At 42.4% G+C, this 19,932-nt stretch overlaps 2 protein-coding genes across 6 annotated transcripts; one reads left to right on the top strand and one right to left on the bottom strand.

Moving 5' to 3' along the window:
• Nucleotides 1-2,707: 2,707 nt before the first annotated feature.
• map3k2 (mitogen-activated protein kinase kinase kinase 2) lies at nucleotides 2,708-16,421 on the bottom strand. Of its 5 annotated transcripts, none has more exons than XM_058052063.1 (17): nucleotides 16,061-16,420; nucleotides 14,963-15,035; nucleotides 12,655-12,773; nucleotides 12,201-12,241; nucleotides 12,027-12,126; nucleotides 11,814-11,927; nucleotides 9,223-9,319; nucleotides 8,917-9,047; nucleotides 8,754-8,833; nucleotides 8,607-8,677; nucleotides 8,093-8,185; nucleotides 7,781-8,014; nucleotides 7,560-7,708; nucleotides 7,354-7,485; nucleotides 7,152-7,281; nucleotides 6,874-7,051; nucleotides 2,709-5,422 (listed from the first exon to the last, which is right to left on the bottom strand). In XM_058052063.1, the coding sequence occupies exons 2-17, from the start codon at nucleotides 15,015-15,017 to the stop codon at nucleotides 5,203-5,205; spliced, it is 1,944 nt and encodes a 647-aa protein (XP_057908046.1). In that variant the 5' UTR covers nucleotides 15,018-15,035; nucleotides 16,061-16,420; the 3' UTR covers nucleotides 2,709-5,202. The 5 variants fall into 5 exon arrangements, 4 of the variants coding, with proteins under 4 accessions (XP_057908050.1, XP_057908046.1, XP_057908049.1 ...); XM_058052065.1 differs by having other exon boundaries at nucleotides 2,710-5,422; nucleotides 8,613-8,677; nucleotides 16,061-16,419; XR_009119813.1 differs by having other exon boundaries at nucleotides 5,274-5,422; nucleotides 6,874-7,064; nucleotides 16,061-16,421.
• Nucleotides 16,422-16,858: 437 nt separating this feature from the next.
• sumo1 (small ubiquitin like modifier 1) lies at nucleotides 16,859-19,802 on the top strand. Its single transcript, XM_058051494.1, has 5 exons — nucleotides 16,859-16,997; nucleotides 17,314-17,388; nucleotides 17,530-17,607; nucleotides 17,680-17,751; nucleotides 18,821-19,802. Exons 1-5 carry the CDS (start codon nucleotides 16,986-16,988, stop codon nucleotides 18,887-18,889), a joined length of 306 nt encoding a protein of 101 aa, XP_057907477.1. The 5' UTR covers nucleotides 16,859-16,985; the 3' UTR covers nucleotides 18,890-19,802.
• Nucleotides 19,803-19,932: the final 130 nt, after the last annotated feature.

The following is a 19,932-nucleotide window of genomic DNA, read 5'->3' as shown; positions in this document are numbered from 1 at the left end:
CATGCCGTACTGCCAAGAGTTTTTTTTAAAGCGGTTCTTGTTGGGTGTTGGTAAAACACGGACTGCGTAATTCCGGTGGTAATTTGCAAACCAATCCTTGCAAATCTTGAAATGGACCAATCAGAATCGTTTATTTAGACCGCGGTCCGCAATCCACAATCCGCGTTTTACCCACACCCGTTCTTGTTCGCGATCAACCAATCAGCGATCATTTGACTAGGAAAACATCTATCATGGCGTCCCTGCCAACATCGTCTAATTCTTCAACAACTTCTGAAGGAAAACACCAAAAAGTGATGAAAAAGTGCCTCCTAAACAAGTATTTTATTAGCGGCAGCAAATCAAATGATGGCAAAGGTGAGTGAATCACGTTGCTGTGACAATTTGAAGTGGTCACAATGAAACACCGCCCATTAGATCCAATACCAAGTGCTGATTTTGCACAAGCTACAAAATCTAGCGCTTCCATTTCTCTGTGTATTTTTCTCACCTTTGCTTCACAAATTATTGTTTGACCATTGAGCATTTTTTTCTGGATTAAAAACACTTTACTAGTACACAAATGTGTCAAATGTTTCATTGTGGTGAACAACTTATAAATATCACTGCTTACTACGACTACGATGTGTAAGGTAGCATGGCTTGCCATGTTAACATACATCTCCACAATTTTTCAGACATTCCTCCAAATACAATGCATCAGTACTATTATCTGATGAATTATCAGCATATATTGATATATGATATCATTATGGCAGTCTTTTCATTTTACATGGAGCAAGTTCGGGCAAGTAGCTCTCACCTTAAGGATTCCCCATGGGCAAGTAATTTTTGTTTTTAACGTAGAGCCCTGTCATTACTCAACAAGATCCTCCAGCCTCCCCATCCTCACCCCCCCCCCCCACCACCACATTTACTCAATTGACACCTGTAATTCACTGATATTATTCTTCAATGACAAAATTAACTCCATTCATCAGCAACTGTTCACAACCGCCTCCTCTCCTCTCCCCACACCCGAACCCTTTCTCTACAGTCAGCCTTTTTCCTCCTTTCAACTCCCCAATGCCTCTGAAATATCTGACCTCATCCACAATTCCAAGCCCTCCACATGGCAGCTGGACCCCATCCCCACAATCCTGGTCAAATCCTGCCTCTCCTCTCTGCTTCCTCTCATTTCTGCCATTATCCACTCTTCACTGTCTACCGGAATTGTCCCTCCAGCTTTCAAAACTGCTGCTGTCACCCCAGTTCTTAAAAAACCTGGTTCAGATCCCAACAACTTCAATAACCTCCGCCCTATCTCCAACTTACCTTTCATTTCCAAAATTCTTGAAAAAATAGTCTCCTCCCAACTTCACCCACATCTCACTCTTAACAGTCTGTATGAACCCTTCCAGTCCGGCTTCCGTCCCCGTCATAGCACCAAAACCGCACTTATCAAAATCACCAACGATCTCCTCACTGCAGCTGACATCGGTTTACTTTCCATTCTCATCCTCCTCGACCTGAGTGCAGCCTTTGACACCATCTCACACCTCATCCTCCTCAGTAGACTCTCCTCAATTGGCATCACCCACACCCCCCTCCACTGGTTCCATTCTTATCTCACAGACCGCACTCAGTTCATACAGCTTAAGTCTTTCTCCTCCGACCCCTCCCCAGTCACCACAGGTGTGCCCCAGGGCTCTGTCCTGGGTCCCCTTCTTTTCATAACCTACCTTCACTTCCACTGCTTCGCGGATGACACCAGCTCTACCTTTCTTCCAAACCTAACTGCACACTCCCACCCCCCTCCCTCACCTCCTGTCTGAAATAAAATCATGGTTCACCTCTAACTTTCTGAAACTTAACAGCAATAAAACTGAATTCTTACTCATTGGTACCAAATCCACCCATCTAAAGTTGACTCCTTCTCTCTCTCCATCGACAGCTCCATCGTCTCCCTCTCCCCTCAAGGTCTTCTTTGACAGCATACTATCTTTTCTATCCCACATTAATAACGTCACCAGGTCAGCTTACTTCCATCTGCGCTCCATTAATCGTCTCCGCCCCTCCCTCACCCCCCACACCACCACCATCCTCGTCCATAGCCTTGTCACTTCCCACCTCGACTACTGTAACTCACTCCTCTTCGGCCTCCCTCACAAATCCCTCCATAAACTACAACTGGTTCAGAACTCTGCTGCCTGGATCATCACCAGAACCCCCTCATCCCACCACATCCCCCCCATCCTGCAGCAACTCCACTGGCTCCCAGTGACTCAAAGAATCACCTACAAAGTCCTTCTGTACACCTACAAGTCTATCCATAACCTTGCCCCCCGCCCCCTTACCTCTCTGACCTCGTCCATTCTCAAGCCATCCCGTTCCCTCAGATCTTCCTTCTCTCTCCATCTCACTAGTATAGTGCCTTAGCACTATGGGGAGCAGAGCTTTCAGCCGCTCTTCTCCCCAAGTCTGGAACTCATTGCCACCAGACCTCTGTAACTCTGCCACCCTTCCCATTTTCAAATCCAATCTCAAAACTCATCTGTTCAAACTTGCCGATTCTCTTTAACTGCTTCACACCCCCCCCCCCCCCCCCATTTATTGTATGCTCTTATTTATTGTATGTTGTCTTTTGCTTGCATTTTATATTGGTGTTTTTATCTTCTGTACAGCGACCTTGGGTGTCCTGAAAGGCGCTTTGAAATAAAATGTATTATTATTATTATTGATGTTTGTTTCTCTTTTCAAAATGTACAAATGAAACAGGTACAGGTGAAATAAATACCTTTTATTATTCTTCACCGTCATAACGAACACACAGCTGTTGCATTACTGCAGAATTTGGCCAAGAAAATTTAACGGCACTGCTGCATTTGTCTGGACCAACCATGCATAAAATCTTCCCAAGTGAAATAAAAATATATATATTAAAAAATTATACGTACCACTGATATACAGATCTGATATAAACAGGCGTATTGGTCACAAACCAATTAGAATTATAAACATGGCTTCTTTTACAAGACACACATAAACAGACTTTAGAAAAACAAAAAAGGTACATTTCACTTTTTTACATTTGTACAAGATTTTAATCATTGGTGTCCTCCGCTCGTGATGAGAACGCTCGAGGCATTATGGGTGGCACCAACTGAGCATAGACAGTAGTTACACACGCATACACACACACACACACACACACAGTGGCTTCACACACTTAAGTGTCAACGCGCACGTACAAATACCGTACATGTCGTGAAACGTTAATCCACTGTGGTGAATGACGTCATCTGACAACTTGCATTCATTGCAAACACACACGCACAAACACACACACGCACACACACGTGAGGAAACGTTATGTTATGTGCAAAGAAACAGCTGAGGAGGAATTGTAAAAAAATAAAAAATAAAAACTATAGAAAATATAAAATAAAAAAGTCAAAGTGCATTCTGGTTTAAACACAACATGGCCACTCAAGTTTCTATGACCGCATGAAGAGAATTTGTTATAGTGCCAAGCAGAGTGCATGTTAAGTGCCTTAAGGGGAATTGTACATTTCATGCAACAATCTGGACAAAACGGGATGGAGGGGAAACAAGGGTGTATTAGTGGCTTTTAGTACCATCTTGTGGCCACTGGAGGCAAAAACACCCTCTAAAACCTACCAAGTTGACTTTGTTGAACTAATCTATTTAATCTACAAGACAAAGTGTGGCGGTTCCAGCAGGCATCAGGCATCACATTTGTGAAATACTTAATAAAGTTCTGGGCATGGTCAATATGGAACCTTTAGTTTGATCAGATGCAAGAAAAGTGTGCATTGTTTTTTTTGAAGGGTGGGTTGGGGGTAGGTGGCGGGGGGGTGGGTCTTTAAAAGCAGACCTTGCTCTGGTCTGGCTCTCACTGGCTGACTGACTGACTGGAACATTTAAGGCATCAATCTCAAGCCAGATGGAGAGGCGACAATGGGAGTGTTACTGATGGCGACTCACGACTGTCACTGCTAACCGGGGCGTACGCAAAAAATAAGTATTTGATCCCCTGCTGATGACGTTTATTGTAACCGAGAGAGACCGAATGTCATAAAATTCAGAAAACCTACTTGTTAGCTAAAAGACACTTACATCACATAAATCCACCATGGGCAAGACCAAAGAGCTGGCAAAGGACAGCCAGGACAAGCTTGTAGGCCTGCACAAGACTGTCCTGAAATAGGCATCAAGACCACCAGCAAGGAGACCACTGTAAGATTTTAAGGGTGAGTAAAGACGACTGCGAGAAAAGTGAGCTGGTTAGGAGCTGGTTAATGATGTCAAGGGAGTTGGGAGCACAGTTTGGAGGCAGATAAATGACACAGACTGACACAAACAACACCATCCCATCTATCAAACAAAGCGTCTCTCCTGAGATGTGTGCAACCCTGGTGACCAACTAGAAGAAACATCTGAGCTTGCCAACGACTACACAGCCACATTTTGCATTGAGGATCAAATACAAATAAATTCATCAGCTTTATGTTTTTTTCTGTATTTGTTCTAAGTCCTGTCTCTCTACCATAAAAAAATATGGATTGTCTTTGCAGTGTAGTAAACTTACAAAGTGGGGGATCAAATACTTAGCAACCATAGACTGCAACCCAGCTGAGTGCTTCATTCAAGGTCTTAAAGTTGTTTTGTATGTATGAAAGTGACAATGAGATTGATTGAGTGTGTGTGTGTGTGCGCGCCGGCAGCGGCATGACTTGGAGCCAATGTGTGTGACATATAATGCAACGACTACAAAACTCATTCAGGCAATATGTAAAAACTGAAAAAAGGCACATGGCAAGATGGCAACCGAAAAAGAAGGCGAGATGAAGGCAGGTGATTGGAAGGTGGTGTCTGCATGGGTTTTTTTTTAGCAGCAAGTCCAGGTCATCACAGGCAGGAGACTACATTCTGGGGTCTGGTCCACAACAACGACACCAACATTTGAAGAGGGGGGTCGTTAAAAAATGGGGGGGGGGGGGGGGGGGTGTTATCTGAGAGTTCATATCGCGCTTGATTCCTCCTTGTTTGAGAAAGTAAGGTGCAAAAAGAGAAGACTTGTGTCTTCAGCGGTTTCATACAAAGAGGCCTGGAAGCACCCAACCATCTGGTCCAGTATGGTTACAGTAAGTAAGTCCGGCTTTAGAGGTGGGTGTGTTGTCAGGCAAAGTCGCTCTCACCTTAATGTACAAAGATGTGCCTCAGCAGCTCATCTGCAGACGGACGTTGCTTGGTCTCCACAAAGATGCGTTTGAGAAACTCCCTGCAGTGATCCGACACGTGAGCTGGCAGCACAGGGTTGGTGGGCTGTGTGGCAATCTTAAAAATCGCTGCCATGGCTTCAAACTCTGCCCAGGGGGGTCGTTGGGTCAGCATTTCCACAACAGTGCAGCCAACACTCCTGAGAGCATGACACGGACCGTTGACATTCAACCCAAATAAAATGAACAGCTAGACCTTTCATGCAAACCCTAAACACAGTGGAACCTGTTTTCTACTTTTGACTATGGCCTATTATTCGTCAAACATATAGAGATTAGACATCCCAAATTCCCTACACATTAGCCACGTTTACATGAGGAGTTTTTCTCTTTCCGCCGAATGACCTTTCCGAAAGCAATGGTATACATGGAAAGGAATATTCCAATGGCGTGTCTACATGCGCCGCTATAATCAACCAGAATAGTCAATGGGGCATGCGCAGTAAAGCGTAAACACCAACATCATGTGATACCGACTTCCTCAACTTTTTCTTTCACTTGTGGAATAACTCCGTATTGCCAGTTCTTCGTTCGTCCAGTCTTGAAATTTAGTTTGAATCAAAACCAAACTTTCCGCAGCAGTCCAGTGCCGATTGCTTGCCTCCATTTTTTTAAATCAAAGAACATCTCAAGCTACGTGTTATGTCATATCTCAGCATTCGCTGAAAGAACGTACCCGGGAACAGGAAAAGATAGTTAGATAGATAAAGATAGAAGTTCAATCTTGCTAATATTTTATAATTAAGCTCGGCACATGTTTTATATACATAGATATGTATTTTCTTTTTTAATAAAACTGGACTTGTGAATGGTGTATAGAAGGGTTTAGATTCTGTTCCACAGATGGCGGTAATGCACATGAAAGCTGCTTGCCAACCGCCAATAAACAACAGAAGAAGAAAAACACCACGAAGAAGAACGCAGTCTGACAACTTTCCGTTTGAGCAGGTACAAGATACCTCAATCGGATTGGGGAAAAGAATATTCCAACCCTGTGAATCCGATTATATATTCATTCGGATTGGCTCTTTTCTTTCGAAATGAGGTGTATACAAAGGTTAGATTTGAGCAATTAACCCGAATGGAATGGGAATATTTGGGTCCATGTATACGTGGCTATTGACAGCTCATCTAAGCCGTGGGAGACTTGTCTTGTATGGTTTGCTCTGGATGTGGGTGCCGGTGTGGCAATGGGCTTCACCGTTCCAGGTTGTATGTCGCCCCTCCTCAGTGTGTGGCAATGGGTGCCACACACACCGACCTCCGACAGCCAGGCAAACACGGGCGCTACATTAGCTGCCCCCTGACCAATGATCACATCGTGAACTTCGATAACTCAACAATAATGCCCGTTGAGACATTCTTTCTGGCATGTTTTGCCAGAATATGCTTGCCACTTTCACAACAACAAGCTTTGTGAGCTGCTCGGCAAAGATGATCAGCATTTACAAAGCAAGTATCGGGATATGCAGATACCATGCTTTTTCACAGAGATCGTCCAATTCGGAGTGCCAGCCCCACCGTCATATGAGCCGGGACAGGTTCCACTCAATAAGCTGTAGAAAATGAATGAATAATTATGTGGTCTTACCAGATGTCAGCCTTCCTCCCGTAACCTTCGCCACTGATTACTTCCGGGCTCATCCAGTAGGGGGTGCCGGTCACTGACTTGATTCCTGTTCCAGACAGACAGATAGTCTGCAGTCGACGACTGGCCCCAAAGTCACCCAGCTTCACGTTTCCGACAGAGTCTCTGAGGATATTGGCCCCTGAAGACACACACTTTTGAATAACACTTTCATCTTTCAGACACATTCAGGTCCTGGTCCAGATACCTGGAGATCTATAACAAAATGGTGCAGGCATTACCTTTGATGTCCCTGTGAACGATCATGTTGCTGTGAAGGTAGGAAACCCCTTCAAGGATCTGCCGAGTGTAACGACGTGTCACATTCTCTGTCAATGCACCATAGGACTTCACTTGGTCCTTTATGGATCCCTGAAGACAATGAGACACGATGAGTGGAGCATTCAGAGCTTGCCGCACAGCTGAGACGGCATGGGCACTCACTCCAGGCATGTACTCCATGAAGATGGAGAGCGTTCGCTCCATAGTATCTCGCAGACACCCGTAGTACTGCACAATGCGTTCGTGACAAAGGTTTTTCAGCAGCTGAATTTCACACTCCAGCGCACTCACCTCCTGCTCATAACATAAGAGTCTTTTCAGCTTTTCCGCCACAAGAGAAAGAACATAAAAAGCAGAGCAATTCTGACCTTGCTTGTCTCAGGACTCTCTGGATCAAACTGGACCTGTTTGACAGCCAATTCCCGTCCAGTATCAGCGTCGTAGCAAAGAAAAACCCGTCCGAAGGCACCCTGGCCAAGCAGCTTCCCCAAACGCCAGTTGGTGGGAGCTCGTGGTGCTGGAGATACATAGCGTGGTGAAAAAAATAACAAATAAAATGGGCGGTTGGGACGTCAAAGGGAGAACTCACAGCGGCTGGGAGGACTGATGTCCATAACTGTCAAGCCTGGGGTGGTCGACTGATTGACTTCAATGTCGCTTCCTCTTCGTGGCCGCCTGGCAGGCCCAGCGGCATCTTCCAGGTCGGGGGTAAAGACGCTACTGCCGCTGCTGGTGCTGGGAGACTGCTCCGTTGGGCTGAAACTGACAGGAGAGCGAAGGCCGTGTGCCTGTGTTCGCCGAGCGCGAGGGAAGGTCTTCCTCCCTGCACAAAGAAAGGAGAGCAACATGTGCTGTGCTTGTGTCACCGTTGTTGGAGAGGGAACTAGAACCAAATGCATACCATCACTGTAATCTTGCAGGCCAAAGGGAACACCGTATCGCCGAGGGTATGTGCCTCCTTTTCCTGTCTTGTCGAAGACCGGGATGTCGTACTCTGTAGAAGCAAGAACAAGATAAGTTCTGTTGCTCGTGACAAATGATACATCAGATGTGCTGAAGGGGTATGTACCAGTGATGCAGCCATACATACAGTGGGGGGTGGCGGTTTGGGGGGTACACTATATAGTATTTGATCCCCTGCAAGCATTGAAACATTCCTTTGTTGCCTTGGTTTTTAGCATGCTGGAAGACACACCAGCGATTCAGGGCTGTATATAAATAAACTTGACTTGACACCCACGTGCCACATTTATAAGCCGTATTTAATGGGAGTGATTGTAGATGACGATGTGTATTGTGATATTTTTAGAAAATTTTAGAAAAAATGTCGACGTCTGTGTCTGGAGTGTGGGTGACAACTTCCAAAATCAACATGAGATCAAATCATTATTTCCCCCACTGTATAAAGGCAGTACCTGCACCTGGAAAGTCCTGGTGGTTGTCAGGGTAGCTCTGTGCTCTCGGCATCCTCGACTTTGGGTAGTCGCTGTTTAACAAACAAACATGGCAGTCAAGTATGGTATCATGCAAGCTGACAGAAGGCCGACTTAATCTGTCTCAACCTGTCCAGAGGGCTGTCTAAAGAAGGACAACTTCCAGAGGCTGAATTTTCTGGACTGCTCATGCTCAACGGATCCAACATCTGAGGAGAGAAAGACGCACCACTTATATTTCCCATGCATGGAGAATGGCAAGGTTTACATGCTTGAGGCTGGGGAGGAGCACCTGGTCCATGCTCTCTGGAATGAACTCTCCTTCGCTGTTGATACTCGTGAAGGAGCCGTTCCTCGCCACCTGCTGGAGTGCGTCAGGAATATATCCAGGCGGAGGAGAGCTGCGGTCCGTTGAATGAGACCCTGAACCAGTTGGACACAACATTTACACAATATCAAATTATTGCGCTTGACACTTGACTTTACCGACTGTGACATTCATTCTCGTTAGCATGAGAACTAACCATCTGCAGTACAAGCCACCGGGTGGCAAAGCTTCACTCTGGATAGGTGATTCGGTAAACAGGTATTCTCTTACCTAATGATCCAAGCATGCTCTTCTTGTCTGGGACTCGGAATCCTGTGTTGTCCAACTCCTCACAGGAAGGCAAAAGGCCCATATTGCAGGAAGAGTTCTGGAAAAACAACACAGGAAAATACTATACTCAGAGGTAGTTACAATTGACATTGTCAGAGAGATTTTATTACTGTGGTTGTAGGATTAGGATTATATTCAAACAGACAGGAAAGCAACAACATTAAGTCACTGGAAGTTGTAATAACCTGTTTAAGCATACTGAAACTAGGAAGTGCTTCTGAAAACCTTGCAGATAAACATGAAGTTTGAAAGCCAGACGTATCACATCCTTCATCGTTTATCTGATTTTGTATTAATGTCTCTGCAATTTTGGGGCTTTTTGGTAGAAAATTATAATTATTTTTGAAATTTTTGGGATAACCCACCCACTTCTGCTTTTTCTCTCCGTAAATAGGTATCCTCCCCCCTCACAGAAAAACATTCAACCTCAGCAGGTAATAATTTATAAAGACGTGATAATAAAGCATAAAATTGACAGCCTTATGCTGATGTCATGTTGTTACATCGTAGATGAAGGAAAACTGTGTGCGGTTATGGACGCACTATAGCTTTTACAGTCAACTTTGTTACAATGTGGCTTCAAAAACTTATTGCGAGGTGAACACGAGGTAATAAAGCATCATATGTCGTGTAGATAATGGAGACGCAGCTTGGAGAAACTCCTTCCGCCGACAACTTGGAGATGGGAGATGGAGGCGGCCATGCAACAGCTAGAAACACGGTTATAGCCGTTTGCCCTACAGAAAGATGACTATGACTTAGTACAATGGAACATGGGTTGGCACCATTAATACGTTCCACAAGGTCAGACGCTAACCAAATTTAAATTTCCCATAAGAAATAATGCAAATCCAATTAGTCTGTTCCAAAAAGCAAAAAATTATAACACATAGTGTCAAAAACAATTCAAAATGCATATGAATGACTATAAATGATGAAGAATGAAAGGGATAAATTAACATTCAAGATTAATTTTACTTACGAATATGACTGCTCCTAAAGACAGAGTGCGGCAGCAAGATAACACACAGACACCACCTTCCTGTTTTCCCATGACTTATTTCTTGAATAGTGTTTCTCACCTCAATAACCCAAAACAGGGCCAAAGAAAGTTGCATTTGTTAAAGAAGATGAGAAATAACTAAACGGTGTGGTGTCTCGGAAGAGTCACGACTCCAGTGAAGATAAAAGTAACCTTAAAAGGTCAATGACATGATTTTTCAACATTGTTAAAATTCATGAAAAACTACATTTTTATACGTGCCAGGCGCCATTATGGTCTGAACTCTTAAGAAAAGGGGCGTTTCCCAAGTGACCTTGGCAAAGGCACAGCTCTCATCTTGAGCAGAGTAAACAAACCCTTCAAGAGGCCGCTCGTCAGTATATTTTTCATCAAATTAGTAGTCCAGTCAAAACATGTTGCCGCTGGCTGTTCAGTGTCCGAGGGTGCTCTTGTTGTTTTTCTTTTCCAAAAGTCAAAGGTTTAAGACTAAAATGAATGAAGAAAGTACACCGAGAACAAGGCACAATGGAACGCCGCTTTGCGTTTATTTCACTCAAGACTGCTGTAATCATCTTTAAAAGAAGAAGCATTTGGCTTGAAAGTACGCAATTTGGATGCTATTTCTGATGCTATGTGAAACGAAAACTACTGACACCTGGCTCCAATTTTAGCTATGATCAATGTAAACATATTCTGTCTTGTCCATTCTCTCATTTTACTTGTTTACTGTGCCTTCGCCGACGTCACGTCCAGAAACGCCCCTTTTCAAAGACGGATATTAGTAAGATTTCCCGCCATATACTTCAAATGTAATTTTTACTAATTTACCATTCACTTTAAAAAAACAAAAAACAAACATGGTGGAACATAATGATAAACAATGCATAACATATTTAAGCAATGTTGAGAAGTCATGTCAGTGACCGTAGCTAATGTCAGTTATGACTTTGTTTGCAAGCTAAAGATGTTTGTGATGAAAATACATGAACACAGATGGACTCACACAGTGTATGAATAACACGTAAGACAAGAGCCATATTGTATGGCAAGTCGATTTCCTAACATGATAACCAAGGTTACACTGTATTAACATTTCAGCATTTTCTTGTTACATAATGCCCCTTTGCTGTATTTTCCATTTTTGCTGTTTTTGTTCAATTTTATTTCCACAAAAAGCCACCGGCGCCATGGTCTGCAAATGGCCTCCAGGCCGCCCTTTGGACACCCCTGATTAATGTATTTCACGAGGAAGCAAAGTGTTACCAAGTGATGAGGAGTGTGTCCACATGCACAATGAATTGATACTGCAAAATTTGAATTAAATCAATCCATAACCGATTTAATACTGTAGTATTTTTTTTTTACCCAGCCCTAATTAAAATATTTCATCTACTGTTAATTATGATTGGTGGTTTCCTCATCCTGCACAATGCACAGTTCCGCATAGACCTTTGGGTCAAGCGTTTACAAACACAGGACAGGTTAAGACCAGTTGAAAACCCCTGTTGTGGGACTGACCCCGAGTTACCTGTGAGGAGATCTGCAGCACCAAGAGGATCTTTAGGCTCTTCATGTGAATGCTCCGATCCAGCAGCTCCACAGCCTTGTCCAGGTCATCCTGAACGGTCAGCGGAATCACCAGCTGCCAAGAATAAGTGAGGGGAGGTCTGTGAATGTACTGCTCACCTGAAATGACTGACTTGGTCAGAGTTAATAATGGTCTTAGCAGTTTTAGCTCTACCTCGTTGTTGCTGTAGTGAAGGTCCATCGTCTGACCGAAAGCCACCTTAGCTTTCGCCCTCAGGTCATCCAACTTGATGGGCCGACGAAATTGCAAAATTCTACAAAAATGAAGACATCAGAGGTCAAGGGGTGCCCAGAGGAGCACAAGTAATGAAGCAAGCCCGAGCCTCACCTCTTCTCGCCTTTAAACTCAAACTTCACTCTGACGTCATTCTGTTCCAAATACAAACATTGAGAGACGGTCAAATGTGAGGAAAAATGACATACTGAGAAGACAGTTTGGCAGTTTTTACTGAATGCGGCATCGCATTAATAGAAAGACAGTCTTTAAAATCCTCTGAAATGGTTGTATTATCCTTTAATATGGCATGGAATATAGTAAAATACTGTATATTGTTATCACAAGAGGCTGCAGTGATGCTCCTGATGAAAATGTTAAGACCAGTTGAAAATTCCAGGAGGCTTGTGGGAATGGCTTTAAAAAAAAAAAGAGCATCCACTGTCCATTTTTGTAAACTTCCTGTGCCATCAATTACTAAATATCTCAATTTGATTTACATCAGGGGAACATGCAGGACGGTCCTAAAAAGTGGGGTCACTCCTCCCTAGTTGAGCGTGGTGCTTACCAGGTTCTTGGGCGAGGAGGCTTTGGGTTTGCCTAGGTCCGACAGAAAGCCGGCAGGACGGCTGGAGCGATGGAGTTCTGCCAGGTCCTGCATGATTGACTGCAGCGCCTCCTGCTCATCTGTTCATTCAAACAAGGGAAAAACGAAAGGAAATGAGCACCTGTTCTTTACATGGAAACTGCACCTTTTTGTCCATCATTCACAATCCTTATGTAAAACATGAACACATATCTTTGCCTTTTCTGTGCATTCTAGCGCAAAAATACAAGTTAAATATAAATAAAAATATAAATAAAAGTTAATATGAGAAAGCTAACAACAGACATCATGGGAAAAACCTATTGACGCTAAAGCATAAAAAAAAAAAAAAACGGCAACAGTGTTCAATTTACTTGTATATTAACTAAGCTACAGCGATATTAGTGTAGCATTAGTGTATTACCTGGGGGACTAACACGACACCTGGCTAGCCGCTAGTCTCGGCGTCATTCACAGGCAAAAGAGTGGATATCTAGCTCTCAATTTCGCTACAAAGACTCACCAAGATGCTGGTTTGTCATCAGCATTTTTTACCTGAGGACTGGAGCACACGTCTTGTGCTGGAAGACACAGCCATCCCATGGAAAGGGGACATCATAAGTGTTGTCTGAACTAGCAATATTACCTAGTATTTGTATCAATATGCTTAGGAAATATGTTTCATAGTGTTTTAAATAATCAAAATATGGCAAGATATTGCAACTACAACATGTTATGTTCAGTGCAGGTGTTAATGTATGATCACAGCATGTTTATCAAACTATGCAACGTTGTTAGTTATTTTTTTGAGTGCTTCATAGTCGAAATAGGTGTCCAAATGACGTGCATTTCATTAACTTGTTCACTCGTGTTCTAATGCACAGAAAAAGGGAAAGAAATATGTGTTCATGTTTCACATAAGGATTATGAATGATGGGCAAAACTCCAAAAAAAGTGCAGTTCACCCTTAAGTACACATAAAAACAATCAAACACTCTTTCAAAGTCACAGGCCACTAAGTACACTTTGTGGCTTGTTTCGGTACACTAAGGGAACACAACACAAAAGAAAACCTATTCCCTAATTCTCCAATAAATAAAATAGAAATATTCTTACTTTATACATCACTACAAATGATGAAAAAGTTTGATATTTTGGTGACCTATTACCTCTGTAGGCCTGCCGGCGGAGTCATGGAATTGGCTGATAAAAAAAAAATTAATGTTGTAAAGCAGAATCTTTTTGACATAATGTAAATGGAATGCTGTCATTGCAAGGAGAAGGAACATTTCTCATCACAAGCACTGATTCAACATGTCCAAACAACAACCTCAAACACTGGCAAAAGTTGGCAGAAAAAGGCCTCAAATTTACGTGAATGGAAGCTAGCTGGGTTAGTTTAGCGGAGCATGCTAGTGCGGCTGTGTGTGTGTTTACACAGTGTTGTGTTTGTATCCAAGCGTTTTACAATGCCCGCTGATGTCAGGCATTCTCAATACACACACTACACTTCCTGACTAGGTCTCCCTTAACCACAAGCACGCGCATTATAGTTTATTGAGGATTTTGTAGCAATGTGTGCAGAAGCTGTTAGCGAGGCTGCATCCGTTTCTGAAATACTGGGCAAGGATTTTTGCATTTAATTAAAAGGCATTTTATTTACTGTCGCAAAAGTACACACTCCATGCAGGTAAAGTGTAAAATGTAAAAGTATTATGAATTCAAAAAAAGTAAAATTGAAAAACTGAATAAAAAATAAAACGGAATTTGGGGAAAAATGCACAAATTTTACACAAAATAGATTGATTGCACACAGAAGAAAATATTCTAAACTTTTATTTCTTGCAATTTCGACATTTATCACTTACATATAATGAAACCCCCAAAGTTGGTCTTAATGAATGTAAACATTGTAAAAAGGCAAGATATTAGACAGCTGTGGTGTAAGAAACTAATCAGCTAAACGGCTCCATACACATGCAAAGACGAGCCCGCACTGCGGAAGGTACCAAAACTCAATTCAATGGCGATGGTGTCACTGTGCTTGATTAGCCAGCAAACCCACCTGACCTGAGCCTCTCTGTTAAAGAGTCTGTTAGCCAGGGTCAAGAGAAAAGACGAGCATCATCAGACCCAGCAATACAGATGAGCTGAAGACTCCCATCAAAGCAACCAGGGCTTCCAATACGCCTGAGCAGTGCCACGGGCTGATCACCTTCATGCTATGCCGTATTGACGCTGTACTTCATGCAAAAGGAGGTCCAACCAAGTAGACAACACAGATACATACCCATCATAATGACACGGCTATTGACCCAAGAGTCCAGGAAAGAGGATTCTCCCATCAAAGGGATTCCTTCCTCCTGTAAGAGCACACAAGACACAAGTTGGAGCAGGAATAGTTGGAGCTGGCTGACAAGCACAACAAAATACTTGGTTGACATGCTGTCTTCATGCGGCACCGGGTATGGAGCGGATTACCAGCAACAGTACATTTTACTGCTGTACCTACCGCCACATCTTTATGCAGATTGCTGAATGTGAACAGCTTGAGTACATTAGTGCCAAACACTGAGCTACAAAATGCTCTCGAACGCCTCATTTGAACGGCCAAAGCCAGTAGTACAGTGCAGAAAAAAAAAAACCTGACTGCATGAAGTTGTTCATTGTGTTGTGTGTGTTACATGAATAACTAAGTAAGTAACAAGTAAGTAATCGCCCCTCAGCCATTCAAAGCACAAAACTGCAATGCTGAGTGTTTCACTTGAATATATAACATGGCAATTCACTTTTAACAGCAAGGGTTAATCGATCTCACTGTTCATCTAGCTCAACAGGCAGCTCATTGTAGACAATTTTAGTGGGGCCAGTAAAAGAACATTAATGATTATCAGCTGATGGGCATGCATGGGCATGGGCATCACCCATTGACTTCAGTCATGTTGGGACTTGACAAACGTACAATATTATTTACACGGTGTTGGTGACATGCTAGCCCAGCGTTGCTATACTCACAACAAACATTACAGCTGTGACTGTGGCCTGCTTGGCGGTTCTTTAGCTTGAATGCTATCGGCGAGAGCAAGTTGATAGCTACAAAATGTCAACAGTTGCGATTCAATTTGCCATCTCAATAAAAGAAGATTATTCACGACGGTGTCGTCTCACAGCAGGCTAAAATGGCCGTGACTGACGACGGAAGCGAAGGGGCAATAAAAAGCAGAAGACTCTTCAGTGTGCAGCTAAGCTGTCAGGCCGGAGGAAGTTGTCAAGCTATGCTAACGCTAAAGTGGACGGACAGTGTGGCTATACCTCGATGTGCTCGTAAAGCAAACCCTCACAGTTACAATTCGAATCTGTCTTGCTAGTTGTATTTCACTTATCTTACCTGTATGGAATTCGATTTACTCCCTCATCCACAGGGCCGGTGACTCGCGCCCCGGGCCCCGCGGAGAGCCGCTGGGGGAAGCCGAAGTTTGGCACTCCGCTGGCAACTTCACTCGAGTGCTGTTGGGACACGACGACGAGGCCCTCGGGCTGTCAATTTAGCCCTCTGCGAATCTCCTGGCATACAAATGTACCATTCATCCGGTGGTGTAGCCCCTTCTCCGCGGTGTTATAAAAACGAAGTTAAGGAACAGCTGCCATTTTGTGCTACTTTTCGTGGTGTTGGCTGCCAACGATAGCTTTGCTTGCTGTTGTGGCCTCATCAGCATCAAGGTACTGGATTGTTGACAGCCAGTGCCGGAAGTTGCTTCATATGACTGACAAAACAAACGTCTCGTGCTATGACTAAATGACAAATACGCTTTTATTTTGTTGTTCAAAACGAGGAAATATTTTCTTATTCTGACTTGCTTAGTACGTCTTTAACCACCACCGTTTTAAGAATTTATCCGTGCTGTCAGAGAATGGTCATAATTCATAAATATACACACTATATACAACGTAAACACTAAACACCACTGTGTCGGTTAAACTTATTAAAAATGGCATACATTGTTGTTTGTATTGAATTTGTATTTAAATGTTTGTATTTATTTTGTTGTCTGTTGAATTTTATGATGGTCGTTGCCAAATATAGCTGCAATAATTGATCAAAAGCAATCATTTGCGTTTACAATTTATTACAAGTATAACGATAATCTGTCTATGAAAAATTGCATTTTATTTTGGCAGTGGGTCGCTTAGTTACGTCAGTTCCGGTAACCATAACTCTCACAACATCGGGCTTATGGTGAACGAAACCGCGTTGGCAAGCTAGCATTAATTCTATTGTTAGTACATTTGTATCTTCGCCCACAGTGGAAAATATGTCAGATACGGTAAGACGAAACCATTTAATCGTAGTTGTTTTGCATTACATGTTTATCAGGCAAAACGAAACATAAAGCTGCTTTAGGGTCTGTCACTTCTTACCTTGTGCTGCAATGTGCTAACGTTTAGCTCTGGTAGTTGGAGGCCCTCCCCCCAAAACACTTACTCACTTTATCGTCTAGCTAAAACTTTCCAAGGTATGATTCACATTATTTTCATGATAACATTCACACGCCGTTCTAATTAATCACCGGCAGTGTAGTACCTAAGCACCATTTGGCCTACTTTTACAGTCGTGGTGTTTACCATTGTGTTGTTTTGTAGGAGACAAAACCATCCAGCCAAGACGGTGGTGATAAGAAGGATGGAGAGTACATCAAATTGAAAGTGATCGGTCAGGTAGGAGGCGTGTCATAGTATTAGACACCAGACATGCTCATGCATTTTCCTGTAATCTGCTAGCATATTCCTTGAATAAATAACGCGTTGGGAGTCTGATATCCTTTCTGTTGGTTGACAATGCCAATCGTTGATCTCCAGGATAGCAGTGAAATCCACTTTAAAGTGAAGATGACAACACATCTGAAAAAGCTAAAGGAGTCTTACAGCCAGAGACAGGTTGGACACACAATACAGTATGTCTGGACTTGAATGACAGCAACTGGGCCTCAAAAAATATCTGTGTTGCAGGGCGTCCCAGCGAGTACACTCAGGTTTCTGTTTGAAGGACAGAGAATTGCAGATAACCAAACTCCAAAAGAGGTAAACCTCTATTTCCTGTGATGCTCATCTTGAGCCGGTCTTTAAAAAAAATGCACTTTTCTTTAAAATTTTGCCCATCATCCACAATCCTTATGTGAGCCATGTACACAAACAGTATACCTTTCTTTTTTTGTGAATTCTAAAGATGTAAAAGTAGTTGCTCACTCATTTGTTACCAAAGATGTATGTCTGTTTTTTTTTTTTTTCAATCCGAACACCCGATCCCAAAGACGTATTTATACGCCCTGTACATTTTTTGGAAACGTTTAGATCATGTGTAGTGCACTTTTAAACTGTAAAAACAGCCGCAAAGTGGCAGAAGTGCATTTTATACAAGCACGGCATGCATCTTTCCTGTCTAATAAAGTGCTCCATCGCAAACAGGAAGTGAAAAAGCGTGGGGTAGTGCAGCATGTAGGAGGTTACACATCGAAGGGGGGACACATGCACACACACAGTTTGGTTCCAAATGTAAAAATTGTAAATAGTTTATGGTATTACATTTGAAAATTACAAAAATGTTTGTAAAGCAACCAGGTTTTGTATTGTTGTGGCGTAGTTGATATATCGGCTAAATTCATTTGGCAAAATTTGTGTCAAAGTGAAAGTTGTGCTTGAAATGTATCATTTCACAAAAACTAGTTTTTCTCCTTTTAACTGATATTTTGCAGAACTGACTTATGTTTGACTGCTGATTAGTAAAGAAAGGAAAATGGTAGTTGTAGGTTTGGTAGGTGCTATGTTTATGCAGCCCTAGAACACAATATTCCGTGTGCCTTGACAAATGAGAGGGATGTCTTGAAACACGGCGTTAATATGCATGTCACATATGTAAATGAAACGTTTGCTTTTTGGAGATTTTTTCAGATGACTTTATAGGGGGAATAAGTTATGAGCAGTAATGAGCTTTCTCTTTACCTGTTTTTATCTTGTTAGAACAATCAGAAAAGAGAAACACATTCATGTTCATGTCTCACATCTATAAGGATTGTGCATGACAGGCAAATATAAAAAAAAGTACAGTTTTTCTTTCATGATGTTCATGAAATGCATGAATTTGTTTGAACAGTTGGGGATGGAGGACGAGGATGTCATTGAGGTGTATCAAGAACAGACGGGTGGACTTTGGAACGAGTAAACCTTCTATCTTCTTAACCTTCTTTTTTTATTTTGTATTTTGCTTTTTTTATCAATGCATTTTGTTCACTTTCAAACCATCTGGATCAAAACTGTCAGAGCTTCCATGTATCCGAACGGAGAGACGAGAAATAAGACCAGGGCGAATTGCAGGGACCCTCATGCGGATACCATATCCATGATATAATGTTGACACAACCAGGAAGTGTAAAGGAGTCTGTGTTGTTCATGTAAGCCAAATCCTGGAACATAATGTGCCAGGAAGCGTTGCACCATGTGAACAAGTGGCACTTTTTGATGTACTTTATTTTTGGCATCACATTTGTACAGAGTTTGAAATCAGTCCCATTGTTTGCTTTAAAGGTGATGTTAGTGCAACACTTTGCAGCTATGTTGTCCACATTGGCAGCCACGTCCCCTAAAATAATTATCATTGGTATTAAAAACATTTTTATAATAACAATGGTGACTGTGCTTGTACATGTCGGTGTGTTTTCGAGCATTTTGAGTAATACAACCATGTTTTTATCTTCTGTGTGGTTGACTGCTCATATGGGAAGGTTTATGTAAATATATACACTGCTGCATCCGTTGGGAAACACTTGGTTGGCATGTGCTGCCTCTGTCGTGGCGGTTCCTTTTGTGTTGCTGTTGGAATCCGACTGTCCGTACTATAAAGTTCCTCAAGAAGATGGTGTTAAAGATTGTGTTAAATTTGTACACTTTGTGCTTTTGCAAATCAATATTTGAGATCATGATGTGAAGTCAGTCTCCCAAAGTGGTGCACATCATTACTAGCAAGTACAGATTCCAGTCCCAATACTGATCATACTTCTGAGGAACATTGATACAGATGGTTTGAGATTCTGCTGATTTTAGCTTTTTTTCCAAATAAAATATTTATAAATGGAAAACATTTTCTATTATTCTTTTTACTGTATTTGAATGAAAAGCAGGTTTGCCAGCCTCTGCTGGGCCCCTCCAGCCGCATCCGCTGCCATCTGACTCTCAAAGATCTAAAGCTTTTTCTTTGTGTATACATAT

The sequence above is a fragment of the Doryrhamphus excisus genome, chromosome 16 (genome assembly GCF_030265055.1).
Source record: "Doryrhamphus excisus isolate RoL2022-K1 chromosome 16, RoL_Dexc_1.0, whole genome shotgun sequence".
In the NCBI taxonomy this organism is placed as follows: domain Eukaryota; kingdom Metazoa; phylum Chordata; class Actinopteri; order Syngnathiformes; family Syngnathidae; genus Doryrhamphus; species Doryrhamphus excisus.
This window is presented reverse-complemented; position numbering and strand designations above follow the sequence as displayed.

What these genes read in the sequence shown, in the direction of transcription:
- sumo1 (XM_058051494.1), top strand. An exon ending in AGTCTTACAGCCAGAGACAG is followed by an intron (nt 17,608 to 17,679) that starts GTTGGACACACA and finishes TCTGTGTTGCAG; the next exon opens with GGCGTCCCAGCGAGTACACT. An exon ending in ATAACCAAACTCCAAAAGAG is followed by an intron (nt 17,752 to 18,820) that starts GTAAACCTCTAT and finishes TTGTTTGAACAG; the next exon opens with TTGGGGATGGAGGACGAGGA.
- map3k2 (XM_058052063.1), bottom strand. Translation starts at nt 15,017, where the DNA reads ATGGGAGAATCCTCTTTCCTGGACTCTTGGGTCAATAGCCGTGTCATT. An exon ending in GAGCATGCTTGGATCATTAG is followed by an intron (nt 9,048 to 9,222) that starts GTAAGAGAATAC and finishes CAACTGGTTCAG; the next exon opens with GGTCTCATTCAACGGACCGC. An exon ending in CCTGCAAGATTACAGTGATG is followed by an intron (nt 8,015 to 8,092) that starts GTATGCATTTGG and finishes TTCTTTGTGCAG; the next exon opens with GGAGGAAGACCTTCCCTCGC.